At 37.2% G+C, this 26,373-nt stretch overlaps 1 protein-coding gene across 1 annotated transcript in view; it reads right to left on the bottom strand.

Moving 5' to 3' along the window:
* Nucleotides 1–26,373, bottom strand: part of ARHGAP15 (Rho GTPase activating protein 15) — a gene marked incomplete at both ends in the record, with an annotated part of 624,759 nt that overhangs the window by 116,093 nt on the left and 482,293 nt on the right. The window contains one exon of the mRNA XM_080689640.1: nt 25,112–25,246. Within this exon, the coding sequence (XP_080545766.1) occupies nt 25,112–25,246 (135 nt within the window). The remainder of the gene's footprint in view (nt 1–25,111; nt 25,247–26,373) is intronic.

Genomic DNA, 26,373 nt, shown 5'->3' on the forward strand with positions numbered 1-26,373 from the left:
GTTTGATCTTTTCCCTTCTCCCTTGATCACCTTCATGTGACATATGTCTTGCCCTATACCCCAAAGGCTCAGAAGAATTTGAAGAAACAAGTCTTGCTAGGCTTCCCTTTGACTCTATTATCATTAAATCAGGTTCTTTTTGTCCAATCACATTTCTACACGACTGTACATTTTTTATTGGATATAAGCATAAAAATTTTTCCATGGTTTTTTGTATCTTCATTTCTGAAGGCTCTTATGTCAAATGAAACTTTGATCAAACACATGTGTTATGTTATTATTTTTTCCTTGTTAATATAGCTTTTGTTATAGAGGTATTGGCTGTGGATCTTAAAGTGAGTGATGAAAAGATATTACACCTTTTCACTCCTGCAACTGTCTACAGTATTTTGTTTATAGGAACAATGCCCATAATGGAAATCAGCTGATTGATGATTTGTATTTGGTTCCATCTTCTAATGTATGCAAAACAACTCATCATCATAGTTTCCCAATTTCTGCCAAGTACATTTCTATCCTCTTGGTCGTGTGAGTTCAAAACACAACCCATGTATTTCTTTCATGGTTGTTTAGCCAAGATGTCATTAAATCATTGAAACTTCATTTTTGTAATCTCTTACACATATTTACTTCCTTTCCTTTCATTCTTTTGCAAACCAGTTAAGGATTTTTAAGCTCATAAACAGCTTAGAAGTCATTTAGTTACTAGATGCTTCTTAAACTTTTGCATGCTTACAAATAACAAAGAGAGTTTATAAACACACAGATCCTCGGCTCCATTCCATAAATTTGCACTCTCTTCTAGAATGGAGGCCCTAGGCTTTACATATCTAATAAGAACACTGGGGATTATGATGTTACCAGTCTATAGACTATGTTTTCCATACCTCGTATTCTTCAACTTTGTGGATTTTTCTTTGGGGGGCGTCACACATCTGAGAACCTTGCTCCAGAAAACAGACATATTTGAGCTGGACGTGGTGGCACATGCTTATAATTCCAGCATTTGAGAGGCTGAGACAGGAGGATTGCGGTTCGAGGACCGCCTCGGCTACTACTTAGTGAGGCCCTTTGCAACTAAGTGAGATTCTGTTTCAAAATAAAGAATAAAAAATAAGGCTGAGGGTGTAGTTCGGAGGTAGAATGCCCCTGGGTTCCATCTTCAGTTCCATAAAAAAAAAAAAAAACAGACATATTTGGCAAAAACATGGGATAAGGTTCACAAATCCCTTGAATCATATCCACATATGTCTCAAGGCTGTGGGATGACTTGTCTAAGTTCGTACTGGGACTATAAGCATTTTTGTACCAGGTAGGCAGCATAACAGGCATTTCTGCACTGTCTCTCTCCTCTTAAACACATCCTGCCAATTACCACCATAAGGATTTTCTCAAAAACATAGTTTTCTGGTTTTCACTATCTTTATTAAACACCTATAATGGGATTTTCACAGACTGTAGGGTAAAATTTAAACTGTCTCTATTAAATTCTCTTCAATTAACTAAGTAATTCATTGGTCAACTATTCTCCTTTTCTATGGAAAGTACCATGCTAGACAAGAGGATACAGAATCAAGTCCAGTAGTTGTTGGGTATACCTTCAAAGGGTCTCCTACTCCCTGTCTCCAGAGTCTTTTCTGCACTCAACATAGATACCTGGAATTCCCCCAAAAAACTCACTCATCTCAAGGCTGGAGCTAGCCCTCGTAACTGTTCTCTGGTGGAATCTTCAGAGTCTGCATACTCATAATGCCTCCTTCAGGAAGCAATATCAACCACTGTGCTTGTGCTTCTCTCTTTTGTGGATATTTACTGTGCAGCTAGGTCTCATGTAGCCACATATTCTTCCATAGGAGTAAACCTCTTAGTTCTTCACGATTTCCTTCATGAAATAAACACCAAAGCTTGGAGCAGGATGTTGTGACATCAACCAAGTACATGAAGCAGCAGCTGCTCCAATTCTGTGCTGTTACATCAAGGAGAAAGTAGGGAAGCCAACGGTCCCCATGCCTAACCTCACACAACAGTCACCTAAGGGTTTGCTCTTGGTTTTCTAAGCCTCACCTAGGTATGATGAATAAAAAATCTGTAAGAATGATCCAGCGATCTGTCTACAAAGGTCAAAGGTAGGTTTGGAAATTCCTGGAGTAGTGGATTCTGTATTATATCTATATAATCTCTGCTTTCATTTCTTTTTAAATTATTACAAATATACCTATTCTTAATGCAGAAATGGGCAAAACATAGAAAAACAGAAAAGATAGTTTGGAAATACAAAGGTTATAAAATCATTTAGAGACAATTTCTGCTGATACTTTTTTTAGTGTTAGGGATTAAACCCAGGACATGGAACATGCTAGGCAAGTGCTCTATTCTCTAAGCAATATTCCTGGCCCACAATATTTTGAAGTAAATTCTTTAAGAGGTAATCACACTATGAGGGCTCTGTCCTCATAAATGAATTTATGCTGGTGTCTTCAAAGTGGGTTTCTGAAAAATGAACGATTTCAGCGCTACCTTCTCTCTCTCTCTCTCTCTCTCTCTCTCTCTCTCTCTCTCTCTCTCTCTCTCTCTCTCTCATACTATTTTCTCTTTGTTTTTCTGCCTTCTGTCTTAGATGAAGCAGCTAGAGAGCATTGATAACGTGGGCACCTTGACCTTAAATTTCTCGCCCTCTAGAACTGTAGGGAATAGATTCTTTAAAAATTACTCAGCTTCCAGGTTCTGTTTTTAGCAGCACAAAATGGACAATGAAGACAGTACTGAATGTGCTGCATTATGTATATCTTCTATTTTAATATTTATTGGCATTTTACCTTGTGAAGTAATGTTTTCTACCACACAGACTAACAATTGTATATTTTGTTACAAAACTGACCCTCAATTTAACCTTCTATAAGTTTGTACAAAGGTATTACTTCTACACTTTCCACTATTGCACAAAACATTTTGAGGGGAAAGTCTGTACACATTCTTGCCCCTAAATTTCCTAAGGTAAATTTCTAGACATGTAATCGGTACTACAAAAGTATGCACATTTTTAAGGCTTTTGATGTATATATTCAAAATGCCCTCCAAGAACTTTGGAAGGCTTTAAATTCAAAATAGCTACGAGGGCTTGCTCGCCTCATGGTGACCTTTAGCTGGCATTTCATCTATACTCTAGCATTACATCTTAAATTGTTCTTCAAAGGGATCATGAACTTATATTTTTATAGTATATTTTCTATGTGGAAATTTCATCTTCTGTTAAGGTTATTGAATTTATCAGTTCTCCTCTTTGCAGGTTACCATCAACATTAGAGAAAAGAAAAATTCAAAATAATTAACTTCTTAAAGTAACTTTTGATGAAAAGCAACATAAAAGCTAAAAACCTGAGACAGGAGAATGCTATTTTTCATTTGTGTGATACCTTATTCTGGCCATCTGTTGAACAAATATTTGGTTCCAAATAATGTCAATTAAAATGGATGGCAAAGCTTAATAACTTTTACTGGTGAATAACAGCCAGACTAACATTGTGTTCTCATGTGGTTAACTTAGGGCAACTGAGGTACTTCCAGATTTTACATGGATGTACAAAAGATCTTTTCATCTTCTGCGTGCTGTCTCATTTTTGGTATTGAACCTCTCAGCACCCATGATGCAGGACATCGACTGCTAAGGCAGGTATGTAAAATGCAGTGATGCTTAGCATTATGAAATTCCAAATCTGGTGCCAAGAGTTTCATAAATATAGTAACTGATCCTCTTGTGTCAAAAGTGAACACTATTTAATAGAGTAAGTAGGAAGAGCCTTTGGGCTCTTCTGCAGCTGGAGTGTTCCACTCACTGTGAAAGAACGGAAACTTCCTGGTAGTGTTTGGAACACAAGGTCCTGGAAAAGCAATCTACTTCAGCCTGCAAAGGAGACTCCAGGGAATGGCTGCTCACACATGGACCTGATGTCACTAAAACCAGAAACGTGGCAACAGGAGCAGGGAAGCAGGAATTTGGTGGCAGATGGTCAGGTCTGCAGGAAGTGTCCACCCAGCTTTGTTTGGCCCATATTCTGAAACAACTAGAATAAACACTTAGTGTCATAATTTATAAGCATATCACTACCAATAAATCAGGAGCCTGCAAACAGTCATGTTTATTATATTCTTGTTGCTTAATATTCATGACAGTAATTTATTTTTATAGTACAGTTTCACTGTCCTCTCTGCTAAGGCTCCGTGTTGAAGTCTGGCAAGTCAAATTAAGCAGGGGTTCAGGTAACCATTTGAAGACTGCAAAAGTTTGCTAACCCCATGAAAATACTTCACTTGCTCTTTCATTTTTCCCTTTCTTTCCTCTTAACTTTTTAAATTACCAAGATGAAGTCTCAGTAAATCATTAGTAATACTACTTTGACATCTAGAAAATAGGAAGACTACTGTCTGCATGGCTCTCTGCTAGTAGCTGGATAAAAGATTAGGACATTTTTTGTGTGGGTTTGGGGATGAAACACAGGGGTATTCGACCTCTGAGCTACACCCCCTGCCCTATTTTATATTCTTTACTTTGAAACAGGGTCTCACTAAGTTGCAGAGGGCCTCATTAAGTAGCTGAGGCTGTCTGAGAACCATGATCCTCCAGTCTCAGCCTCCTGAATGCTGGGATTACAAGCATGGGCCACCACGCCTGGCTAGAGTAGGACATTTGGAGAGATGTAAGTAGTTAAATATGAAAAATTGCATCCACAAAATGGATTTAAGTAAACATAGTTTCCACCTCTCTCATTTCCTTACTTGCCACCAATTCTTCTGACCCTCCCCCACTTCTAACAGTTCAAGATTATTGCTGCTAAATTACTATGGATTGTTTAAGGAGGAATTACACGAAGCAACAACCACAAAGCATGGTATTTTTTTGTATTCACCTAGTAATGGAGCTACATACGGGAATAAAATATAGCTCCTACACAAGAAGCATTTTGGCCAGATTGAGATAAGCATTACACTGTTTTACACATAAACACCAGGTAATTTAATTTATATTCATCATTACTCTTAAAACTTGGTGGAAAAAAATTATAGTTTTTTTTGGGAAAGATGTTGGGGATGAAACCCAGGGGCATTCTATCTCTGAGCTACACCTTCAGCCCTATTTTATCTTATTTTTGCTTTGAAACAGGGTCTTACTAAGTTGCTGAACATTTCACTAGGTTGCTGAGACTTGTCTCAAAACGGTGATCTTCCTATCTCAGCCTCTCAAGTACTCTGATAATAGATGTGTACCACCATAAGCAGCTAAAATTTACAATTAATTGCCAAAAATGTCACAAACATACAAGTTTGGGAAACTAATTTTGTTTTAAGATTTTCCAATCACTAGTATTCTTATGGTCTGTACATTTTTCTAAATATTTTTTATGTGTCATCAAAGATTTTAAACATTTTTAGAGCAAATAGGCATAGTGCTTATAATTAATTTTTAGCACTTTCTATTATTATAGGTATGAAGGGCTGAAATAATGAATTTCATACATTCTGAAAATATTTTTCTAGCTCATGATGGGATAAAATGATGTTAATTAAGTAATACATATAATAAAAATTGTAAGATATCTCATGCTAGCTTTTTCATTCTTTTTATGGGAATGACAATAAGCATATAACACCTTGATTCTACCTATACTTTAAACATTTTGATAAGGAAGAGCTTATTGCTAATGTGGTGGTTGTTGTTTTCTCTTGCTGAAGCATTTTGCACAAGGTAGGTGCTCTTAGCTAACATTTCTGAAAGATAAACTACATGTTTTTTACAAATACATTTACATACCCTTTAACCTTCTCCATCTGCTAGGTGTGTTTGAATTTCACAGATGCTTTATTTTTAAAAGGTTTTTTTCCATTGAGTGACCTAGGCACAGGAATGAGGTCCTGTGATGTTGTCTTGGATACAGGAAGCAAATATTTTTTCTTAAATGAAAAAATTAAATAATGAGGTTTTGAGACCATGTATATGAACAGAGAAAGTTGTCTATGTTATATTTGATTTCCCTTCATTGTAGTTCTTAATAACAACATTTTTATCTGAATCATAATCAAATCTAACTATCACATGTCTATCAAGACACTTGTTATTGTGTTATCCAAATTAGGCAAGAACTATAGGTTCATGGCTAAGAGTAACAGCTTTGGAATCTTTCAGTGCTGAGTTCCTATCCCAGCTTTACATTGTCCCATCCAGGAGCCCCAGGAATGCTGTTTAATATTGATTAGTCTCAATTTCCAAAAAAAGAAACAATTAGAGCAATAATGTTGACCACAAAAGAGTGTTATAAAAATTAATTTAAAGCTGGGAGTGGTGGCACATGCTTGTATTTTCAGTTCTTAGGGGACTAAGACAGGAGGATTGCAAGATTCATGGCCAACATTCAGTAACTTAGCAAAAACCTATTTCAAAAATAAATAAATAAATATATAATAAATAAATAAATAAATAAATAAAAAGATGGGGTATAGCTCAGAGGTAGAATGCCCTGGGGTTCACCCTAGAAATTTTAAATTTAAGTAACAAAGTTTGCATATAACTTTGGGCTATATGCAAATGCAAGTATGGTAAATATACTATAAATTGCAGTAGTAATTAAAGTGAGGGTTCTAAGATGTATTTATCACCACTGGTCCAGAATTGTACAAAATAGACATATCTTTTAGATATCCTAGGTGCAATTCCATGCTACCACGATATAGTATATATTGCAATAAAGCCATATTAAGAATGTAAGTGTCCAAGTACATTTAAAATTATGTTTACATTATTCTTTCATCCATTTAGTATGATTTAGCATGATAGCTAAATAAAAATGTACATACCTTAATTAAAAATTCTTTTTTTATAAAAATTCTCATGAACACCTGAGCCTTCAATTAATCATAGTCTTCTTGCTGGTCTTTCCTTAATGTTGATGGCTGCTTATCAAAATGCAAAGGGCTAAACGTTGGGTTGGATGGGGCAACTTCTTAACAAAGATAATAATGATGTTTCTCATATTGATAGACTATTCTTTCATGAAAAATGTCTCTGTAGTGTGCAATGCTGTTTGAGAGCATTTACCTACAGCAGAACTTCTTTCAAAACTGAAGATAGTCCTCTGATAGCTTGTGGCTGATTTATGAACTGAATCCATGTACTACTCTATATATTTTTTTGTCATTGTATCAACATTCACTGCGTCTTCACCAAGAGTAGATGTCATATCATGAAACTATTTTCATTGCTCATCTATCATAAGCAACTCATACATTAAAGTTTAATCATGAGATGGACACAAGCCATTCACATCTTCAGGCTCCATGTCTAATCCAAGTTCTTGCACTGGTTTGACCACACCATACTTATTTCCCCTGAAGTCTCCAACTTGTCAAATTCATGCCTAAAGGTTTGTATCCACCTCTTCCAGTCTCTAGTTAATGCTAATATTTTTACCAATTCTTGTGATTCATTAATGTTCTTTTTCTTAATTGGTGCATTATAGTCATACATCTTAGTGGAATAAAAGATGGTAGAGGCATAATGTTCTTAATGACATTTAGAACAATACACACTCTCCAGGAGGTTTTCAAACTACTTTTCCCAGGTTCATCAGAGCAATAATTATCCATAGCAAGTATATCCTTAAAATAAATAAATAAACTTATTACCCAAAAGACTTGAAGTCAAAATCACCCCCTGACCCATAGGCCACATAGTGGATATTGTGCTAGCAGGCATTAGTTTTCCCTGTATATCTCTGTCTGGTGAATTAATTTGAATTAGTCTCCATCATTGTTCTCACTGGTAATCTCCATCAGAGCGCTCAGGTGAGTAACTACATTGACAATGAACATTATGTTTTGAAAGAAACCTTTTCTATGAGCAGTAGGCCTCAAGCTTGCTTTAAATATTTAGTAAACAAGCCGGGCGTGGTGGCGCACGCATGTAATCCCGCACTTGGGAGGCAGAGACAGGAGGATTGCGCAGGTTCGAAGCCAGCCACACGCACTGGCTTAGGAGACCCTGTTTCCAAATAAAAAAATGTAAAAATAGGTCTGGGAGTGTAGCGCGGAAGTAGAAGGGCTTCCAGGAACCCCAGTACCACCAAAAAAAAAAAAAAATTAGTTAACAGATTTGCTGTTGTTCCCTGGCCTTTTGTTGTTTATATAGCAGAGGCAGAGTAGACTTAGTACACATTTTAAGGGCCTGAGGACTTTCAGAATGACAATACATTGGTTTCAACTTAACATTCCCAGCTATATTAGTTCCTAGCAAGAAAGTTAGCTGGTACTTTAGAGCTTTGAAGTCAGGCATTGACTTTTCCTCTTTAGCTATTAAAGTCTTAGATGGAATCTTCTCCCAATATATAGCTATTTCATCTATTGAAAATATGTTGCTGGGAGGCGTCCCCTCTCTCAATGCTTCTAGCTAACATGATAGCTGTGCATCAGCACTTGCTGCTGTACCATGCACTTTTATGTTAGAAAGGTGGCTTCTTTCCTTAAACAACATGAACCAGCCTCTGTCAGCTTTAAACTTTTCTTCTATAGCTTCCTCACTTCTCTTTTCCTTCATAGAATTGAAGAAAGTTAGGACCTTGCTATGGATTTGGCTTAAGAGAATGCTGTGTGACTGGTTATTCTTTTCCCCAGACCAACATGTCCTTCACATTAGCAACAGGGCTATTTCATGCTTAGCATTTATGTGTTCAATGGTACTCTCTAGTTCCTTCAGTAACTTTTCCTGTGCATTCTCAGCTTGGCTAACCATGTGAAACAAGGCCTATTTTTCAGCTGATGTTCATGTCCAACTGCCTTCCTGAATAATCTTAATCATTTCTAGGTTTTAATTTAAAGCAAGTGATTTAAGACTTTTACTTGAGTACTGATTAAATACTGAAGGTTTATTAACTGGCCTAATTACTTACTTTTTCTTTTCTTTGAGGTTCTGGGGCCCAGGGGAATTCTACCACCAACTTATACCCCAGCCCTAATTTTTAGTCTTTATTTTGAAACAGGGTCTCACTGAGTTGCAAAGAACTTCGCTAAGTAGCTGAGGCTGGCCATGAACTGTGATCCTCCTGTCTCAGCCTCCCTAATGCTGGGATTACAAACATGCACCACCACACCCAGCTCTAATTGGCCTAATTTTATTATGGTAATGTGTCAAGTAATAGGGATATCTGAGAAGAAGAGAGATAGAGGGGCAGCCTGTCCATGCAACAGCCATAATACATACATTCATTAAGTTTGCTGTCTTATGTTGTTGTGGTGTGTGGTTCCCCAGAATAATTACATTTGAAACATCAAAGATCATTGATCATCAGTCACCATGACAGATAAATATAATTACAAAAAAAGCTTGAAATAATATGAGAATTGCCAGCTGATGGCACAGAGACATGAATTAAGCCCACAGTGTTATAAAATTGGAGTCAAGCTGATCATGGTGGTATATGCCTGTAATCTCAGTATGTGGGAAGCTGAGAGAGGAGGATCACAAGTTTATAACCACCTCAGCAACTTAGCATGGCCCTCCACAACTTAATGAGATCCTGTTTAAAATTAAAAAGTAGACTTGAAAATGTAACTCAAAGACAGAATGCCTCTGAGTTTGATTCCTAGTAAAACACATGCACTTATACATACATAAATAACTAAAACTAAAAGCAGAGTCAATAGATTTGTATGACATATGGTGCCACTAATGTCTACTTTGTAAAAAAATGCAATATCTAAGACATAATAAAATGATGTATTTCTATATTTATGGCTCAAGGTCATTCTAAAAATTACCCCAAATTCTAGAGAGCTTAGCTTTATACATTTGGAATGTCTCTTTTTTATGATTTTCTTCCTGACACTGTATTTGAAGTTCTTCCTAAAATGTTATGCATTGTTACTCACCTCTAACTGCTGTATCATTCCAAACAGCCTTATAAGGTCTTGAAATGTATTTGAGGACCTAGATGTATGCATGGAATACACGCTGTTTGGGTTCGTAAATGCCACATTAATGGGAGAAAAGTTGAATGATAAGTCTGAAAAATTTATAGTTAAAAACTTGGTTTGAGTCCTAGTTCTAGCTGTTATCGGACTCAGGTAACATGTCTTTTTGAGAGTAAAAGCTTAAAGGAGAACATTCCTTTTGGTGTTTCTGTCTTGGCAGGCTGGGCTCAGGAGAAGAAAGTTACAGGATTGCCTGCACATTTCTGCAAATGAATTTAGAAATGCATAAATAATATGAGAGAGAAATGAGTAAAGGTGACACCTGGGACTATAAATTCAATTTCAGACCCCAACAATATAGTTAAACAATATTAATAAAGAGCTAATTAAATCTTACTTTGCAGTAATAGAAAGAGATTGCCAGAATAAAGGAAGAGAATATTTGTACCAATAGAGGTAGAAACCTAAAATATTCCATCAAAGTATAATTTCTGCTGTGGATTGACACTGAGGATTGAATCTGGGGGGTATGTTCTAACTTTGAGCTATATCCTCAATACTATTTTTTTTTAAATTTTGAAACAGGGTCACGCTAAGTTGCTGGAGGCCTTGCTGAGTTACTGAGGCTGGCCTTGAACCTGTGATCCTCCTATTTCAGCCTCTCAAGTAGTAGGATTATAGGCATGTGCCAGCATGCCCAGCTTTCCTCCTAAATTTATATGTTGAAGCCCAAGCTCACAATGTTACAGTATTTTCAGGTAGGACCTTTGGGAGGTAATTAATTATGATTCATAAGCATACCAGGGTAAGGTACTTACCAGACATGACACCAGACCTTGAGCCTCCAACATCCAGAACTATGAGAAATGCATTTATATTATGTAAGCCTCAAAATATCCCCTATTTTATTATGACAGCTTAAACTAATAGGATTTCTGAACCTCAGAAGGGCACATTTTGAGGAGTATGATCTTGGTTGAAAGGGGTCAGCAAAGCTTGATTCAGTAGAAATTATTGAAAGAGCAGAAAAAGGAGAAGTCTGTGCAGGGTCTGGATGCTACAGTTGAGGTGCTGTGGAAACACTGAGAGGCTATGTGGGAACGTGGCCGCTCCATGTCCGGTGCTGACCAGTGTGGTTTTTGTAGTTATGTTCCAGCTGGTGTGTGTTTGCCCTTGGTGCAGCCTTCTGCTCAGCTCACACTGCTCCGTATGAGGGCAGCGCTTGGAAGCCCTGAGTATTTCAGACCTGAGCATCATACACAGCAGCTTCTAAAGTCTTTCTGGGTCTACTGTTGGCTCACAGATTATCCCATTTTCCGCTGACTTTCCTGGAAACGTTTTCATAACACAGCAGAAAGCCATGTAAATTTCCAAAGAATATTTCAATAAAATCATTGAAATTCCTTCTTAGGCAGCAGTTAGACATTGAGAGAATAAAGGAGGAGATGTATGAAGAAGCAGTCTTACCATTGTGCTGCTCAGAGTTGGGCTGGAGGAGGAGCTCACTAGATTGTTGCTTTCATCTGTTGGGAAGATAGTATCCACCTGCAACTAGCAGGACAGATGGCACTAATTATGTCTGCCCATCCGTTACTTGGCAGGGGAATGGCTTTGAGATCTGAAAGGGTCAATCGTTCACCTGCTAGACACTCAAGGTGAGAAGAAAAAGAGAAAGAGGCCAAGAGCTGATTGTCTGGCTAGATAGTAATTATGGACTCAGGGCCCTGGGCATTTAACCTTTTAGAATCTCAATTTTTGAAAACGAAGGTGCTGTCAGAAATGGAATGGTGGGAACGGTGGGGGAAGTGCAGATTTAAATGGAAAATGTTTAATAAACTAAAGGAGGAAACTCTCATAGCTATCCAATATAATTTTATACCATTCATGGGCTTAAAAATGAATATATTTACTTTCACCTTTCAACATATTACTTGTCCTCATAAAACCAGTGATATTTTCTCTAATAGTGATGTTTCTGTTTCAAAAAGTGTAGGTAGAACTGAGTCTATACTTAGGAGAAAAATTCCATTCTCCATGTCACAAGATAAGTGTCAGCATGGGTGTGTTGCTGTACCAATGTGAGTCCCTGGGAAGTGTCTAGAACTTTAACAGCCATTGCCTCTACAGTTTAACCCTGCAGAACAACAAGGAATATGTGTGTGTGTGTGTGTGTGTGTGTGTGTGTGTGAGAGAGAGAGAGAGAGAGAGAGAGAGAGAGAGAGAGAGAGAATCCATCAAAATTTAAAGTGCTCATGAGAGTCCTAGAAACTATTCCAAGAAAATTATTTTATTGACCAAGGGGTGGGGGACTAGAGTAAGGACGCATGCTTGAACAAATGCGAACATGTGACTAAGTGTAGAACAAGACAGGAGAGAGAAGGTGGAAGCATCAGTTTATCCTCCATAGGAGGTTTGGAAAATAGTTCATGAAGCTGGGTATGATGGTGCACACCTGTAATCTCAGTACCTGTGAGGCTGAGACATCAGGAGGATTGCAGGTTCAAGCCCAGCTTCAGCAACTTAACAAGACCCTGTTTCATATATGTGTGTGTGTGTGTGTGTGTGTGTGTGTGTGTGTGTGTGTGTGGGGTTGTAGTTCAGAAGTAGAATGTCACTAGATTCAATCCCCAATACCAAAGAAAAGAAAGAAGAGAGAAAGAAAGAAAGAAAGAAAGGAAGAAAAAGAAAATTTGAGTATCCTTCAGTATTGAGTACTGTCTTAAGCATGTTTGGTGCCATTTGGAATTCTAAAAACAAAATATTAAATCCGACTGCAGATGACTACATATATTACTTGATATGGCTTTACTGGAAAAGAGGAGAGACTAGTGAGGATGGACAGAAATGTCCTCTGAGACCAGACTATCTCAAGAATAGTCCGATTATACTCTAACATAATAATACTAGCTAGCATTTACTGAATACAGTGTGCCAGGAACTCTGAGGATAAGTGCTTTAACAAGATTAGCATTTCATTAAAATCTTTAAAAATCTCCATGGGGAAGATACAAGTTTTCCATCTATTTTATAGATACAAAAACAGAGACTTAAAGAGAGTAAAGATATGCTCAAAAGTCTCCCAGGTAGGTCAGAATTTGAATAGAGGTGGTGGCTTGGACACAGATAGAAATTTTAGCTTAGCTGATGAAGGTCGACCTCACTGAAAAGCCCACATGGGAGTGGCAAGCTGGGAAGTGAGCTTCAGTGGAGTCATAAGGTGGGGGTATCTGGGATATCCCAAGAAGAGCCAGAGCCCATTGGTCCAGGTCGTGGTGGGCAAGCCAGAGAAATAATGATCACCTAGATCTTCAAAGACCTTGCAAGTTAATTTGGCTTTCCTCAAAATGAAATGGATCAGTTATGTTAATTTTTCTATCTTTTGTCATTGAAATAAGGTTACAGGGAGAAAAAAAGTGTACTGGGAAGTAGGGGAGGTAGTTTTTTCCAGAGATGTGGCCACAGTGAGTTGTGGGTTGGTGGCAGGAAATATTTGGGAAGGTCCATTGGTGGTGATCACAATACAGTGTGAACGGAAGAACGGGAAATGAGGCAGGAGGCTCAGTGTGGAATGAAAGGCCACAAACCCACAATTTCATTAGGATCCACTGAGGCAGTGAAAACCAGCCACTCAAATCCACCATTAGAGGAATGGGTCAAGATAACTGTTTTCCACTGAGGTATTGAGGGAAATTCTGCATTTTGTTCTCTATTTTTTGAAAGCACGTCTCTTCAGTAGGAGTAGGGATGCTCAGGAAGCTGACTCATGAAGGCTGATTGCTCAGCTTGAAACATTTATTGCTTTGAAAAAGTGACCTCTTACAGATATGGAAGAGAGCAGCGCAAGTAAAATGAAAGTTTTAAGGAAAAGCAAAAAAGACAAGCACGACATTTTCTAGTGGAGCTGATGTCTTACCACTCAATTAATTTCAGAGTCAAGGCCCAATTTCGATTCTGAATCACCTTCTAGTTTTACTTATAAAGGACTTTTCATTAAGCCAAATTAAGTAGATGGCGGTCCAGTTGTTTATTATCTAGCACTAAACTATTCCTACAAAGAGACACCTGTGTAAGCCATTTGGCTCTAGTCAACTATTTTTTTTACAATTTAATTATGAATATAATTAGAATGAGTTAGGAGACAGGCTAGGCACCAGCCATAAAATTTCCAGTTTGCACATGCATGCACACACACACACGTACACACTCACAGATTAAAAAGCAGCCACAATAATAAGCCTATCATGAAGTCTGCAAGAATGTTGTATTGCAGTAGAAACTTTAGAAAGGGTGTCACTGTACTTATGTATTTTTATTTCAATTTCAGATTTCTTTGAAATGGGGGCAATAGAAGATATGTTTGTAGTAAGCCATTTTTATATCTTTGGTCTTTTATGGCAAAATTTTAAACCCTGGTTTTTACTTTCTCTGGTTTAAAGCAATTTGTCACTATCATGCTCTCTTGCTTAGCAACCATTTTTATTTAGTAAAGTGCCTTATAGGCTCTGTTTCTTTTCTTCCAAAAAGTGTCATCACAGAGTTGATGATGCATCAGAAATCGTTTGACCAAAGGGCAAGTTAAAGTCAAGAGGAAAGAAAATATTTGCAAATATGCTTGGTTGACTTTTTTTCCAATTACCTATTGAAAGTATATATACTTTATAGGCAAAACCAGCCAGATACCCATACAAAAACCATGAGAATATGTAATAAGTATTGTCTGCTAGAGAGAAATGTCTTTAATTTAAATAATTTTTAGATGAAGATGGTGTGACTGATGTAAATACAGTAGTATGAGTTGGAACTAAGGACCAGGTGTGGGGTGGGTTTTACTCAACCTTTGGTGACAGCCTATCTTATGTTTGCCATTACTCACAATCCTTAGTCAATTTATAAATGACATTACTTGCAATTTTTTTTCTGATTAATCAGTATTTTTAAAATCAGGCATTAAAAGATATCATCTCCAAATGCATACTTAACTGTAACCTTTAAATTGGAGACTTACATTTAATATTATTACTACCTAAATTTTTCATTGTCTTGCTTAATCTGCAAATGATATGCATATATACATGTATACACATGCACATAAATACATACATACATATACATATATGCATATGTACATGCACATATAAAATGAATATAAGATAGGAAATATAATAATAAATATTATATTAGTATTACATATATGCAAATATTGAATATGTTTATTATGTATCATGTTATTTGTCTAGATGTATTATATACATATATACATTATGTTTGTATATATGTAATACTAATATAATTTTTACTTAGAGAAAGTGAAAAATATGACAAAAAAGGATGACATTGGAACCAAAGTTTGTTTTGAACAAGGAGTTAGCATTGATTTTTTTTTCCATGATGGAAAATATGTAGACCATTGCTCAAGGGTTGGGGAAAAAGTATTATTATTGCTACTGTTTTTGGTACTGGGAACTGAATTCAGGGGCATTCTATCTCTGAGCTACAACTCCAACCCACTTTATTATTATTTTTTTTATTTTTGAAACAGGATCTCACTGAAGTTGCTGAGTGTCTTACTGGTTTTGAGCCTGTGATCCTCTTGTTTCAGCTTCCCAAGTACTGGGATCACAGGCATGCATCACCACACACTGTTAAAAGTTTTTATTTTTGGACACAAAAAGCAACTTTGGAAAAATGCAATTCAACAATTGCAAACTCACAAGCACTAATGTGAATGCAAAAGATCTGAGATGAAGAGGATAGGCACATGAAATATAAAAGTCCTTTAGTAAGTGAGGCCTAGTCCAGGTTTGAGTCAAATCTCTAAGCCTATCCTTGACAAATGATAAGTAACACATCCTATAGGTAAATGCATGCAGTCATACCCCTCATCTAAGGATCAACATGTCATTGCACTACCAACTCAACTCTGATGGCTTTTGATTTGACAGAAAGCAGATGCAAATGGATGGATTAATATCAGCATTTGTGACTTGGTGGTATAGTGAGTGCTACCTCTATAAAAAGGAGAGAAAAACATGTTGTAACAGGCAGAAAAGTGACCCCTCAAAGGTAATATCATCCTAGACTATGTGGGTGAGCCCCATGTATTCACCTTTATCCTCAAAAGTGGGAAATGGAGGCAGAAGAAAGTCAGAGGGAGGAGTGACTATGGACAGGGTCAGAATGATAAGATATGAGAAGGACTTAATCTGCTATTGCTGGCTGTGAAGGTGGAGGAAGGAAGCCATAATCCCAAGAAAACGAGCAGCTTCTAGATGCTGCAAGGACAAGTGAATGGATTCTTCCTTAGAAAGCAGCATAGCCTGGCCAACACCTTGATTGTACTCGAGAGACTTGTGCCAGACTTTTGTCTTATAGAACAGCAAGGTAATAAATTAATGTTATTTTAAGCTGTTGATTTTGTAATAATTTGTTATAGCAAGAGGAAACTAATATACATGTCTTCTAGGAAACATTGGCTCTAACTCAGAAAGCAGAAAGAAGTCTTTGTCTGAGCACCCTGGAGAAGTCCTAAAATCATCCATTCCATTGGGAATAAGCAAAATAAAAGGCACCCTATAAAAATGAGACCATAGAATATAGTGTCAGAAAAGAGAATAAGCTCATTAAGAAAGAAAAAAAAGCGATCACAAACTCCAGGTAAAAGGTAAACTATGTATAGAAGCAAATCATGATTTAACTACACAGGGAACCAAATGTGGCCTAGAATTTAAGAAATTTTTGAAGAGTAACAAAATATATTTAACCTTATGAGTAATATTTTGGGAAGTGGAAGAGTTGTTACAGTAGACTCTAGAGAAGAAATATTTTCAGAGCCACTAGTATAGGCAGCGAACAATGCTTTTAGAACCATAATGATGCAAATATAAGTATTTTTATTGTTTTCCTAATTAGACAAATCACTGAAGATTTACAACATTTAAAGTGGTAAAGATATTAATGACCTATACTTGAATGTGAAAGAAGAGAAGAGAGATGAAGAAAGTGTAGAGAAAAAATATGCTCACCTTACAAAACAGTTAATAGATACTGTTCAATGGCCGTGAAACAAGAAACAAAATTTAAGCATAGTGTTTGGCATCCAAATATAATAACAACATGATTTTCAAATACTAGAGAGACTGAAGTAGAATGAATTAATAATTAATTTTAGGTAATAAAAGATGTTATCTATGGTTGACTAATCAAAATGGAAATATTATCCAAAGTTAGAAAAATAACCACTAGAAGAGCTAAACATTGACAGTTAAGCAGAGTTGAAAAGGAATTGGGATAAGAAGTGAAAGGACTTAGTCCACTGTTTTCCATCATAAATTCTCCTACAAGATTTGTTTTCTTTGTATAATATAATTTGATATAATGAAAAAGTTATAAGAAAATAATTCTAATAGAATTAAACCTAAAATAGTTACTCATATGAAATAGAAATATAACATTGTATATATCTAAATGAATTTAAAAATGGGATGGGTAAACATGGATTATAGAAAATAGTGCATTGTCAAAAAATTTACTCACAGAAGGCAACATTGAAATGTTAGTTCTTTTAGTAGCTTGTAATAAATACTAAAAGATTGCTCATTCTTGAAAAATTATACCTTATTTCTCACCTAAAAGATCAGTACTGAAATTTCTGACTTTTAATTCTAAACTCTGTTGAAAGAAAGAAGAAAAACATGGTTGTGATCTTATATATCATGATTTATGACATAGAGGTCTCACATAAAATGATGTAACAGGCAGATATTTGGCAACAAGTACATAGGTAGGTAGTCTTGAAGGCAATGCAGAAATGTGGAAAGTTATCTGTGTTTAGTTTGGAGTTTTACGCTAAGTCTAATTTTCTGAGCTATTGGAACTTGAAATTCCCTTAAAATTTATTTTTTAAGTCATTTATTGAGCACCTAATATAGACTGGGTAAAGATGAAGTTATATAATTTTCTTTTCTTTTTTTTTTTTTTTTTTTAGGAACCCATGGGAATTCTACTACTGAACTACATCTCCAGCCCCACTTTTTTTTTTATTCTTTTTTTAAATTTTTTTTATTGGTGTACTGTATTCATACATCATAGTGGGATACAAACTTTTGTAGACATACATGCACACATCGCCCAGTCAGCCCCCTCTCGATCCCCACCCCATTCTCTCCCCATGCTTGGCTTAGTGGTTGACATCTAGTATTATAGCAATTTATCCAAAATTAAAAATGATAATCTCACATAACAGTTTCATTTGTCTGATACCAAGCTTTTGATGACTTAAAGATAACATTTCAATATTTCTTTTTACTTTCTTACCAGAGAATATTTTTTTCCTATTTTTTTTTAGGTGAAACTATCATATATTTATATATTTATTTTTCAGAAAAAAAATCTATCCTAATATGGAATATGGACTCTAGATACCGAAAACGATCTTGAAAAAGAACAAAGCTAGAAGATATATATTTTCTGATTTCAAACCATATAAAGCTACAATAATTGAAACAGTGTAGTACTATTCTAAAGGCAGATATATAAACCATTGGAGTTAAATAAAAGCCTAGAGCTAAATTCTTCCCTATATTGTCAAGTTATTTTTGACAAGGTTTCCATGAACATTTGGTGGTGGAAATAATAATCTTTACACTAAATATTGTTGAAACATAATAATTACATGGAAAAGAATAAAGTTGGACCCTTACCTAATCCCATATACAAATATTAACTCAAAATAGATACAAGACCTAAATATAAATCTTAAGACTATAAACTTTTAGGAGAAAATGTGGGTCATAAAACCTCACAACATTGAAATTGGCAGTGATTTCTTGGATATGATTTCAATGGCACAGGCAACAGAAGATTATACAAACTCCCTAAAAAAAAAATATTGTATATCCAAAGACAATGTAAACAGAGTTAACAGTTACTAATAGAATGGGATAAAATATTTCCAAATGCTATATCTGAAGGTATATTAATATTCCAACTAGAAATCCTAAAAATTAACAACAATAAAGGCAAACAATACAATTTAGAGGTAGGTAAAAGACTAACATAAATAATGAGTCTCCACAGATAATCAATCTTAGTTGTCTGTTGGATGGAAAATCTTGTTTCTCTGGTTCTGGTGTGTGTTACCTATTTCTTCTTTGTAGTTAATCTCTTTGAGTATTTTCTCTAGTGCTGGTTTTGAAGACATAAATTCCTTCAGTTTCTGTTTGTCATGGAAGCTTCTTATTTCTCCATCTAATTTGATAGAAAGTTTAGCTGGGTAGGAAATTTTTGGCTGGAAGTTGTTTTCTTTCAGAGTTTGGAATATGTTACTCCAAGCCCTTCTGGCTCTCATGACTTGGTTTGGGAAGTCTGGAGTGATTCTAATTGGTTTGCCTCTGAATGTCACTTGGCCCTTTGTTTTTGTTGCCTTTAGGATTCTCTGCTTGGCTTCCACATTGGTCATTTTGACAATTATGTGGCATGGGGACCCTCTTCTCCGATCCTGTCTAAAGGGAGTTCTATAAGTTTCCTGGACCTGTGTATCAACCTCTTGCTCTATGTTTGGAAAATTTTCTGCTATTACTTCCTTGAAGAGATTGTTGATCCCTTTGGTTTCACTTTCTTTTCCCTCCTCTATTCCAATTATTCTTAGGTTAGCTCTCTTAAAATGGGCCCATATATCTTCAATATCAGATTCCTGCTGTCGGATATTTTTTCCTAGATTAGAAACTATGCGTTCATTTTTGGAATTATCATCTTCTAAAAGCGAGATTCTGTTCTCCATGTGGTCTAATCGGTTGTTTGTGCTTTGAATTGAGGCCTTTACTTCATTAATTGCATCCTTTATCTCTTTTTGGCTCTCTCTGAATTCTTTTCGAAGCACCTCTATTATTTCTACAGTTATTTTCCTGATTTGATCTTCTAGAAATCTCTGATTTTCTGTTTTATCGGGTTCTGATGTTGTGGGGTTGTGGGTGTTCATTGCTCTAGTATTATTCCTCTTTCCCATGATTTCGGAAGTTTGTGCCTTGTCTGGGTTCTTCCCTTGGGTCACTATGACTTCACTTAAGGTGTTCTGGATCTCGAGTCAGTAGTATCTCAGACCCCACTACTCCTTTCCTGGGTTGTATCACAGAGTCTCGACCCAGAGAGTAGATAGAGGCTGCTTTAGACTGTGGGGGGTGCCAGGTTGCACGTTCTCCTATGGTGTGATATATCTGCTACCGCCCCTCCCCCACTGGGTCAAGTCCCAGGGAGTACAGTACTGGGATTTCTCCTCTGGGGCCCGCAATTTGACTCACTGTTCTTGAGTACGCAGATGTAGCTGTACTGGATTCGGTGAATTCTCTGCTGCTGCCGCCGGTGGCAATATGGCGCCGCTGCTACGCCCTCGGCCGTGAGTCTGGCATATTTCTTCTTGGTTTTGATTTCCACTCTGAATCCCTGCAGCGTGTGCTGAGCTCAGCCACTGGGAGCTTTAGATTTTACCTGCAGCGAGAAATCCCGCCTGGCTGTCCCGCAGCGGCTCACCTCGGCTTGCTGTAGCCATCCGGCGACGTCGCCGCTGCCGCCGGCACTATGGTGCTGCTGCCGCGTCCTTGGGCGTGAGGCCGGTGTATCTCCTCTGTGGCTCTGAGCTCTGTTCTCAGTTCGCTTTCTCTCTGGAGCCTGGTGATTTTTTTGTTTCTCTGGTGATGGTGTTTTCTGTCTATGAAAGGCGTTGATTTTGTGGTAATGGAGATTGGTTGTTAGCGGGGCTCTTACGCCCCGCTTTTCTTGGTCGCCATCTTCCCGGAAGTCTCATAATTTTCATATAAACTTTGTGAGCTAGAAATTATTTTCTACATGATCTTTCTAGTCTAGGAATTCATGGTTGGTTATTTTGAAGATCAAGTAAGACAAGAAACAGAAATGCCCATGAGTTTTTCTCCTTTTTCTATTCCAGGAATTTTGGAAAAAGACAGACATTAAAAAGAAAAGACACTGCTTACTGTTTTTTTTTTCTTTCTTTCTTTTTTATCAGTAGAATTGCCAGAATAAAAAAAAAGATAGGAACAGAAATCAACTTTGTGCTTTTCCTAGGACTTAGGTCTCCTGGAAATATTCAGACCCCCTGCAGGCCTCCAGCCACAAATTGCACCACCTATCATAAAACTCTATAACTGTGTTTTTCTATGGAGGTTACATTTACTGTACTAATAATGCCGTCAGCACAAGTCATTTCCAGGGAATTAAGTTCTGTAGTCAGTGGGTTAAATCCCCATGAAATAACCTGCAGGTGACCCAATTGCATTGACCTCAAGTATAGAATTTCAGATCAATAGCTGCAGTATGTGGCTTCTGAAATATAAAACAAAATCTAGTGCTTTTGTTACCCCAATGAGTATTATCAGACAGGGGATCTCTATGGCAATTTCAAGTTCCTATGATATTAATGTTTGGTTTTTTTGTCCAAAAAGAAACTATTTTAAAAAGTAAATGCCTTCTGTTCGCTCTTCTTGGAATATGAAATGATGACTTTCAAACATGTCATGAGAATTAAAAGTTAATCAAATAGCACAAATGGTCATTAATTACTTGTATATAAATAATATTTCTTCCTCCAATGCAAAACATTTCAGCTAGATGTAAAATCTCTTTTGCTTGATTCCCCTTTGGCTATGCCATGAAAGAGCAACACGTCTCTCAGTTAAGGCCAAGTAGAAATGTGAGACTATCATAAATTAGACTGAGGAATAGTAAAAGAGAATAGGGAAATAGTGTTATGGCATCATGAACCATGACACTGACAGGCATGATGTTTTGCTCATGCCTAACCCTATAACAGAAAACACCTAAGCATTTACTCCAATATGGAATTAATTTGATGCAGAGATTTGATTACCAAAATGATAAAGAAGTTGGGTAACTAGTCACAGCAAGAAGCCACTACCTCCTCCAGGGTGGAAGGGAAAAGTGGGCCTTCATCTCTAGATGGAAGCTAGAACCAGAATGGGCCTGTCCAGCTGAAGCTGAGGCCAAGGTGGAAACGGAGCCTCAGGTAGAAAAGCTACCTAAGGTAGAGAGTGGGGAGGGAGGACAAGCTAGTACCTGGCTGGACCTCGTCTCCCTCTCCTCTGTGATCTACTGCCAGTGGCTTCCACTGGTTACCACAGCTGGTACCAGCTCCCAAGAGCACGTGTGAAATGCATCCAGTTAGGATCAAATCTCCTCTGGTAATAGCATAGAAAAGAAGGCCAGGTTTGAGGGCGTATACACTCATACCACTGTGAATTTACCTAACTGGCTTCCCTTTTTTCTTACAGAGCCAAGAGTTTAGTGAGCTTCTCACTGTATAGGTTTTCCAAGAGGGAATGTGATATGTTAGTAAAGTCCAATGTTCCTCTGAAACTACTTGAAAGTCCTTATAATTTTGAAATATTTCTTTTCCCTTCCGTTCCTTTCTTTTTCTTCTTTTCTTTCTTCTTCTTTTTTTTTTTTTTTAGCTCAATGGGTGCTCAAAGGAGTAAAGCACCTCCTCTGGTGTGATTTTGTCACAATCTAGGTGGCTGTTCTCTCATTGCTTAAGGATATTTGATTATGAATTGTAATTTAAAGTTTACCCTGACCTTAGAACATAAGAGCTAGCCTCAAAATTATGAAAAAAAAGAAAAAAAAACATGGGCCAGTAAACACCACCTCTATCCAACATTGTCACAAATTTCTGCCCACATACACTGTTGGGTAACCCATCCATTTTACATATTAAAAAAATAATAACAGGCAGCTATTCTGAGTTAAGGCACAGCTACTGAGCATTAGTTCATTGGCCAGCTATAAAACAAACCATATAGTGGATAGCTTATAAACAGCAGAAAGGTATTTCTCACAGTTCCGGAGCTGAAAAGTCCAAGGACAAGACACTAACAGATTCGATGTCTGGTAGGGGTCCACTTTCTGGTTCATAGATGGCAACTTAGAGCTGTGTCCTCGCATGGTGAAAGAGGTGAGAAATCTCTCTTGAACCACTTTTGTAAGGACGCTAATCCCATCATGAGAACTGTCATCAGGACACAATTGCCTTCCAAATGCCCCATTTCCCAATACCATAACCTTGGAGGTTAAGATTCCAACATAAGAATTTGGTGGGACAAAATATTTAGACCATAGCCTTGATTCTTCTATTCTCTTCTTTTTCAGATTACTTCCCCAAATAAGTTTACTTGGAAAAACACCATTTGCGTCCATACCAAATCTTACATTTCTAAATGACTTTCTTACACACTGTCTCATTTGTTCTCACCACAACCCATTTTGCAGGTGTTGGTGGAAGCCCTAGCCATCAGATCTGAGAACATTCAGCCAGTCTCGCCCCTGCTGCGTTCAGCTCTGACTATGCTTGCTTCTCTGAAATTCTGCCCAATTTGGACTGAAGTCTAGGAAATACCAGAGATCATTCTGTTCTTTTAGAAGTTCAAAAGACACACCCTCACATGAGTTTTGAGGGTCTGCTTGCCTTACTTTTGAGTAAAGAGAATGGCTCATTTGCACTCCTTGGAAAGAGGTGAGATAATGATGGGTATCCTACATCCTAGCCCTCAATCAGCACATAGGCAATTATGTTTCCAAATGGAAATAATCTTTACTTGAAAGTATGAAGATCATGATAGGTGACATTTATTTCTCTAAATGCACATAGAGTAGGTGTCTAAATGCAAGTTCCCCTGATTTCCCATGGAGCAATGTCCTGGCATTGAGAATTACCTACTACACTCACATGTGCCAAGACAGAGTATCAGAATAAGCTGTTATGGGAATGCATGCTTGTTTATTTTTTCTTTATTCCTCCCTTTTAAATAAAGTTAAGAGAACCTGGGGAAAAATAAAACATCATTCTCTTTGAGAAATGGAATGTGGTCTTAAAATGAGAAGCCATGATAAGGAATAAGAACTCCAGCCTCACCTCAAACCCCTGACAAGAATACTGTTACAACATTAAACAGCAAGAGCAGCAACCATCTGAAATTGTGACAACAGAGAATGACCATGGGAGAAAACCTTCCTCTTTATTCCTCTTGACTTCATTTTGCCTTAGCTTTAAATGAGTGGGAAGACTTCTGAGAAGGGAAGACAGAATGAAAGGGCCTGTTGAGGGACTGCTCTCCAATATGGGCCCCTAAATCCCCACTTCCACTAATGAGAACCCTGTGCACACACTCTTCCAAGATCAGACCTCCTAAGCAGAACATTTTTTCTTGGAGATTTTTCTTCTTAGGACTTTAATTAAGCTCCCGCCAGGCTTGCAAGCGTTTTAATTTTACCTTTCTTCTTTCGTTCTCTTTTTTCCTTATATCAACCAGCTTGCCAGGAAACTTTACCCAAACTGTCACAGTAATAGAAAATGTACCCTAATATTAAATTTAGAGGTGTACTAGTAGCTGTTTTTCTAAGGATTTATAGCAGTGATTTTCTTGCATATGGAAAATACTTTAATTAATTTATTCATTTATTTACTCATTTACTTTTACTTAAGCATGTGCCTCTTTTATATGTAGGAAAATAATAGAAAGGGAAGCTTCATTGAGTGTGCAATGACTATCAATTAGTAAGTGACCTAACTCACCCTTCCATAACCTCACTGGTTAAAGGGAAGAACCTCACCATCATTTAGTTTGATATTCACCTGGCCCCATAGGAAGGGCGAGATATTTCTATTGTGAATGAAGAGTAAGGGAGCCAGGAGAGCATGATGCTTCTTTGGCTGACTTAACACATACTTAAGGAAATAAAATATTTAATTTACTTGCTACTCTTTGTCCTCAAACTCATTGCCATTCTGAAAGTATGAAGGCAGGGGTGAGGGGTACAAATGGTGACCTCTTTAAAGCAGATTCCATGAGAAGATATTTTCATTTGAGGAAGCTTAGTCCTATCTGGCTACTCTAAATATGATGCTACCTTCATTTTTTCTGAATAGTTTCTTTATTTCTTTAAGGCTCAAATAATATTACAAACTCAGAAATAAATAAGTCATCAAAAATGCAAAAACTAACATGGCAGATATGGAGCCTTGGAGACATTATCTGTTTTCTTTGGTTATTGTTATCATTGTCCTTGTTACTGACTTAATAATTCCATGACGCCACGCTATTCTGCCAACTGCTCCTTTCTGAGAGGTACTTACTGATCGCCTCCACAAACTGCTCAAAGAAACTGTAAGGGAAGAGCGGCTCAGGCAGCTCCCGGAAAAACATCTTCAGTGCTCCGGTGACAACGTGTATGTCCTCCCACTGGCTGTCGTCCAAATTCAGCTTCTCTTCTGGGAAAACACGAGGAGAAATGGAACAACTGGTTTTAATGAAACAATTACAAGACACTAATTATTATGTTAATGTTTGCCTACTATCATCAGCAACCGTTAACAGCCTTCTGCACCTAGAGGTTTGGTGCTGTGCATGGTTCTTTTTTTCCCCCCCTTTTTCTGTAGGAAGGGAACATTTTCAATGGAATACCATCTGTAGGAATGCAGCTAACAAAAACACAAGACACACAAAGAGACAGCGCCATTGACACAGTATGTCAGATACGTTTATTCCCATAATGCATCAGTATGAAAATTAGCATCGCAGCTCAACATGATTCAAAGCTATTTGGTTTTGAGGCCGAGGGGCTAAGAGTTGCCAATGATGGCCGGCTCAAGGGACCGGCCTAAAGGCCTTGCTGAGCCAACAGGAGACATATGCTAAACATGGCAATAGAAAATGAGTTATTGCTTTACATGTGTTAGCCTTGCTATGTACAAGGGAATAGTGGATAACACTTTTTTCCTTATTTATTTATTTATTTATTTGCCTGAATATAAAGTCAGCAAAGATTAGAATGCTGAGTGAGAAAGGAAATTAATTCCTTCTCACTGTTTCAAAAATATCTTTTTGTTGTTGTTGTTTTTTGGTTTTCATCTCAGTGAGGAAAACTGTGCCCAGCAATAATATTAGACAGACCCCTGTTGGCCTACGGAGGCTATGCAAAGCTGCCAAAAATGGGAACACACTAAAGACAAACCACAAGTGCTTCCCAACTCTTTCGAAACAACAGAAACGCTTGCTCAGGAAGCCCGAGTGAGTTCAGACGGTGAAATATGAAATAAGAAAACAAATGCCAAAATGAAGGCATGAGTGGAAATAAAGTGTGCCTAGCAATTATTATCTTCCTTTTCACCCTTGATAGAAAAGTCTGGAATCATTCTCATCCAAGGAATAGATGTGTCTGTGTCTGAGAGTGACATCTTTGCATATAATTAAAGAGAAACACGACAAAAAGACATTGCTGTTGATCTACAGGAACTGCAACATGGAAAAGATTTTAAATTCTGGGCTTAAAGAAAATGAAAGCTTTTTATTTTAGACAATCTAGGGTTAACCAAAAAGCTGAGAATCCTGGCAAGAG

Source organism: Muscardinus avellanarius (genome assembly GCF_963383645.1).
Source record: "Muscardinus avellanarius genome assembly, chromosome: 2".
Lineage (NCBI taxonomy): Eukaryota > Metazoa > Chordata > Mammalia > Rodentia > Gliridae > Muscardinus > Muscardinus avellanarius.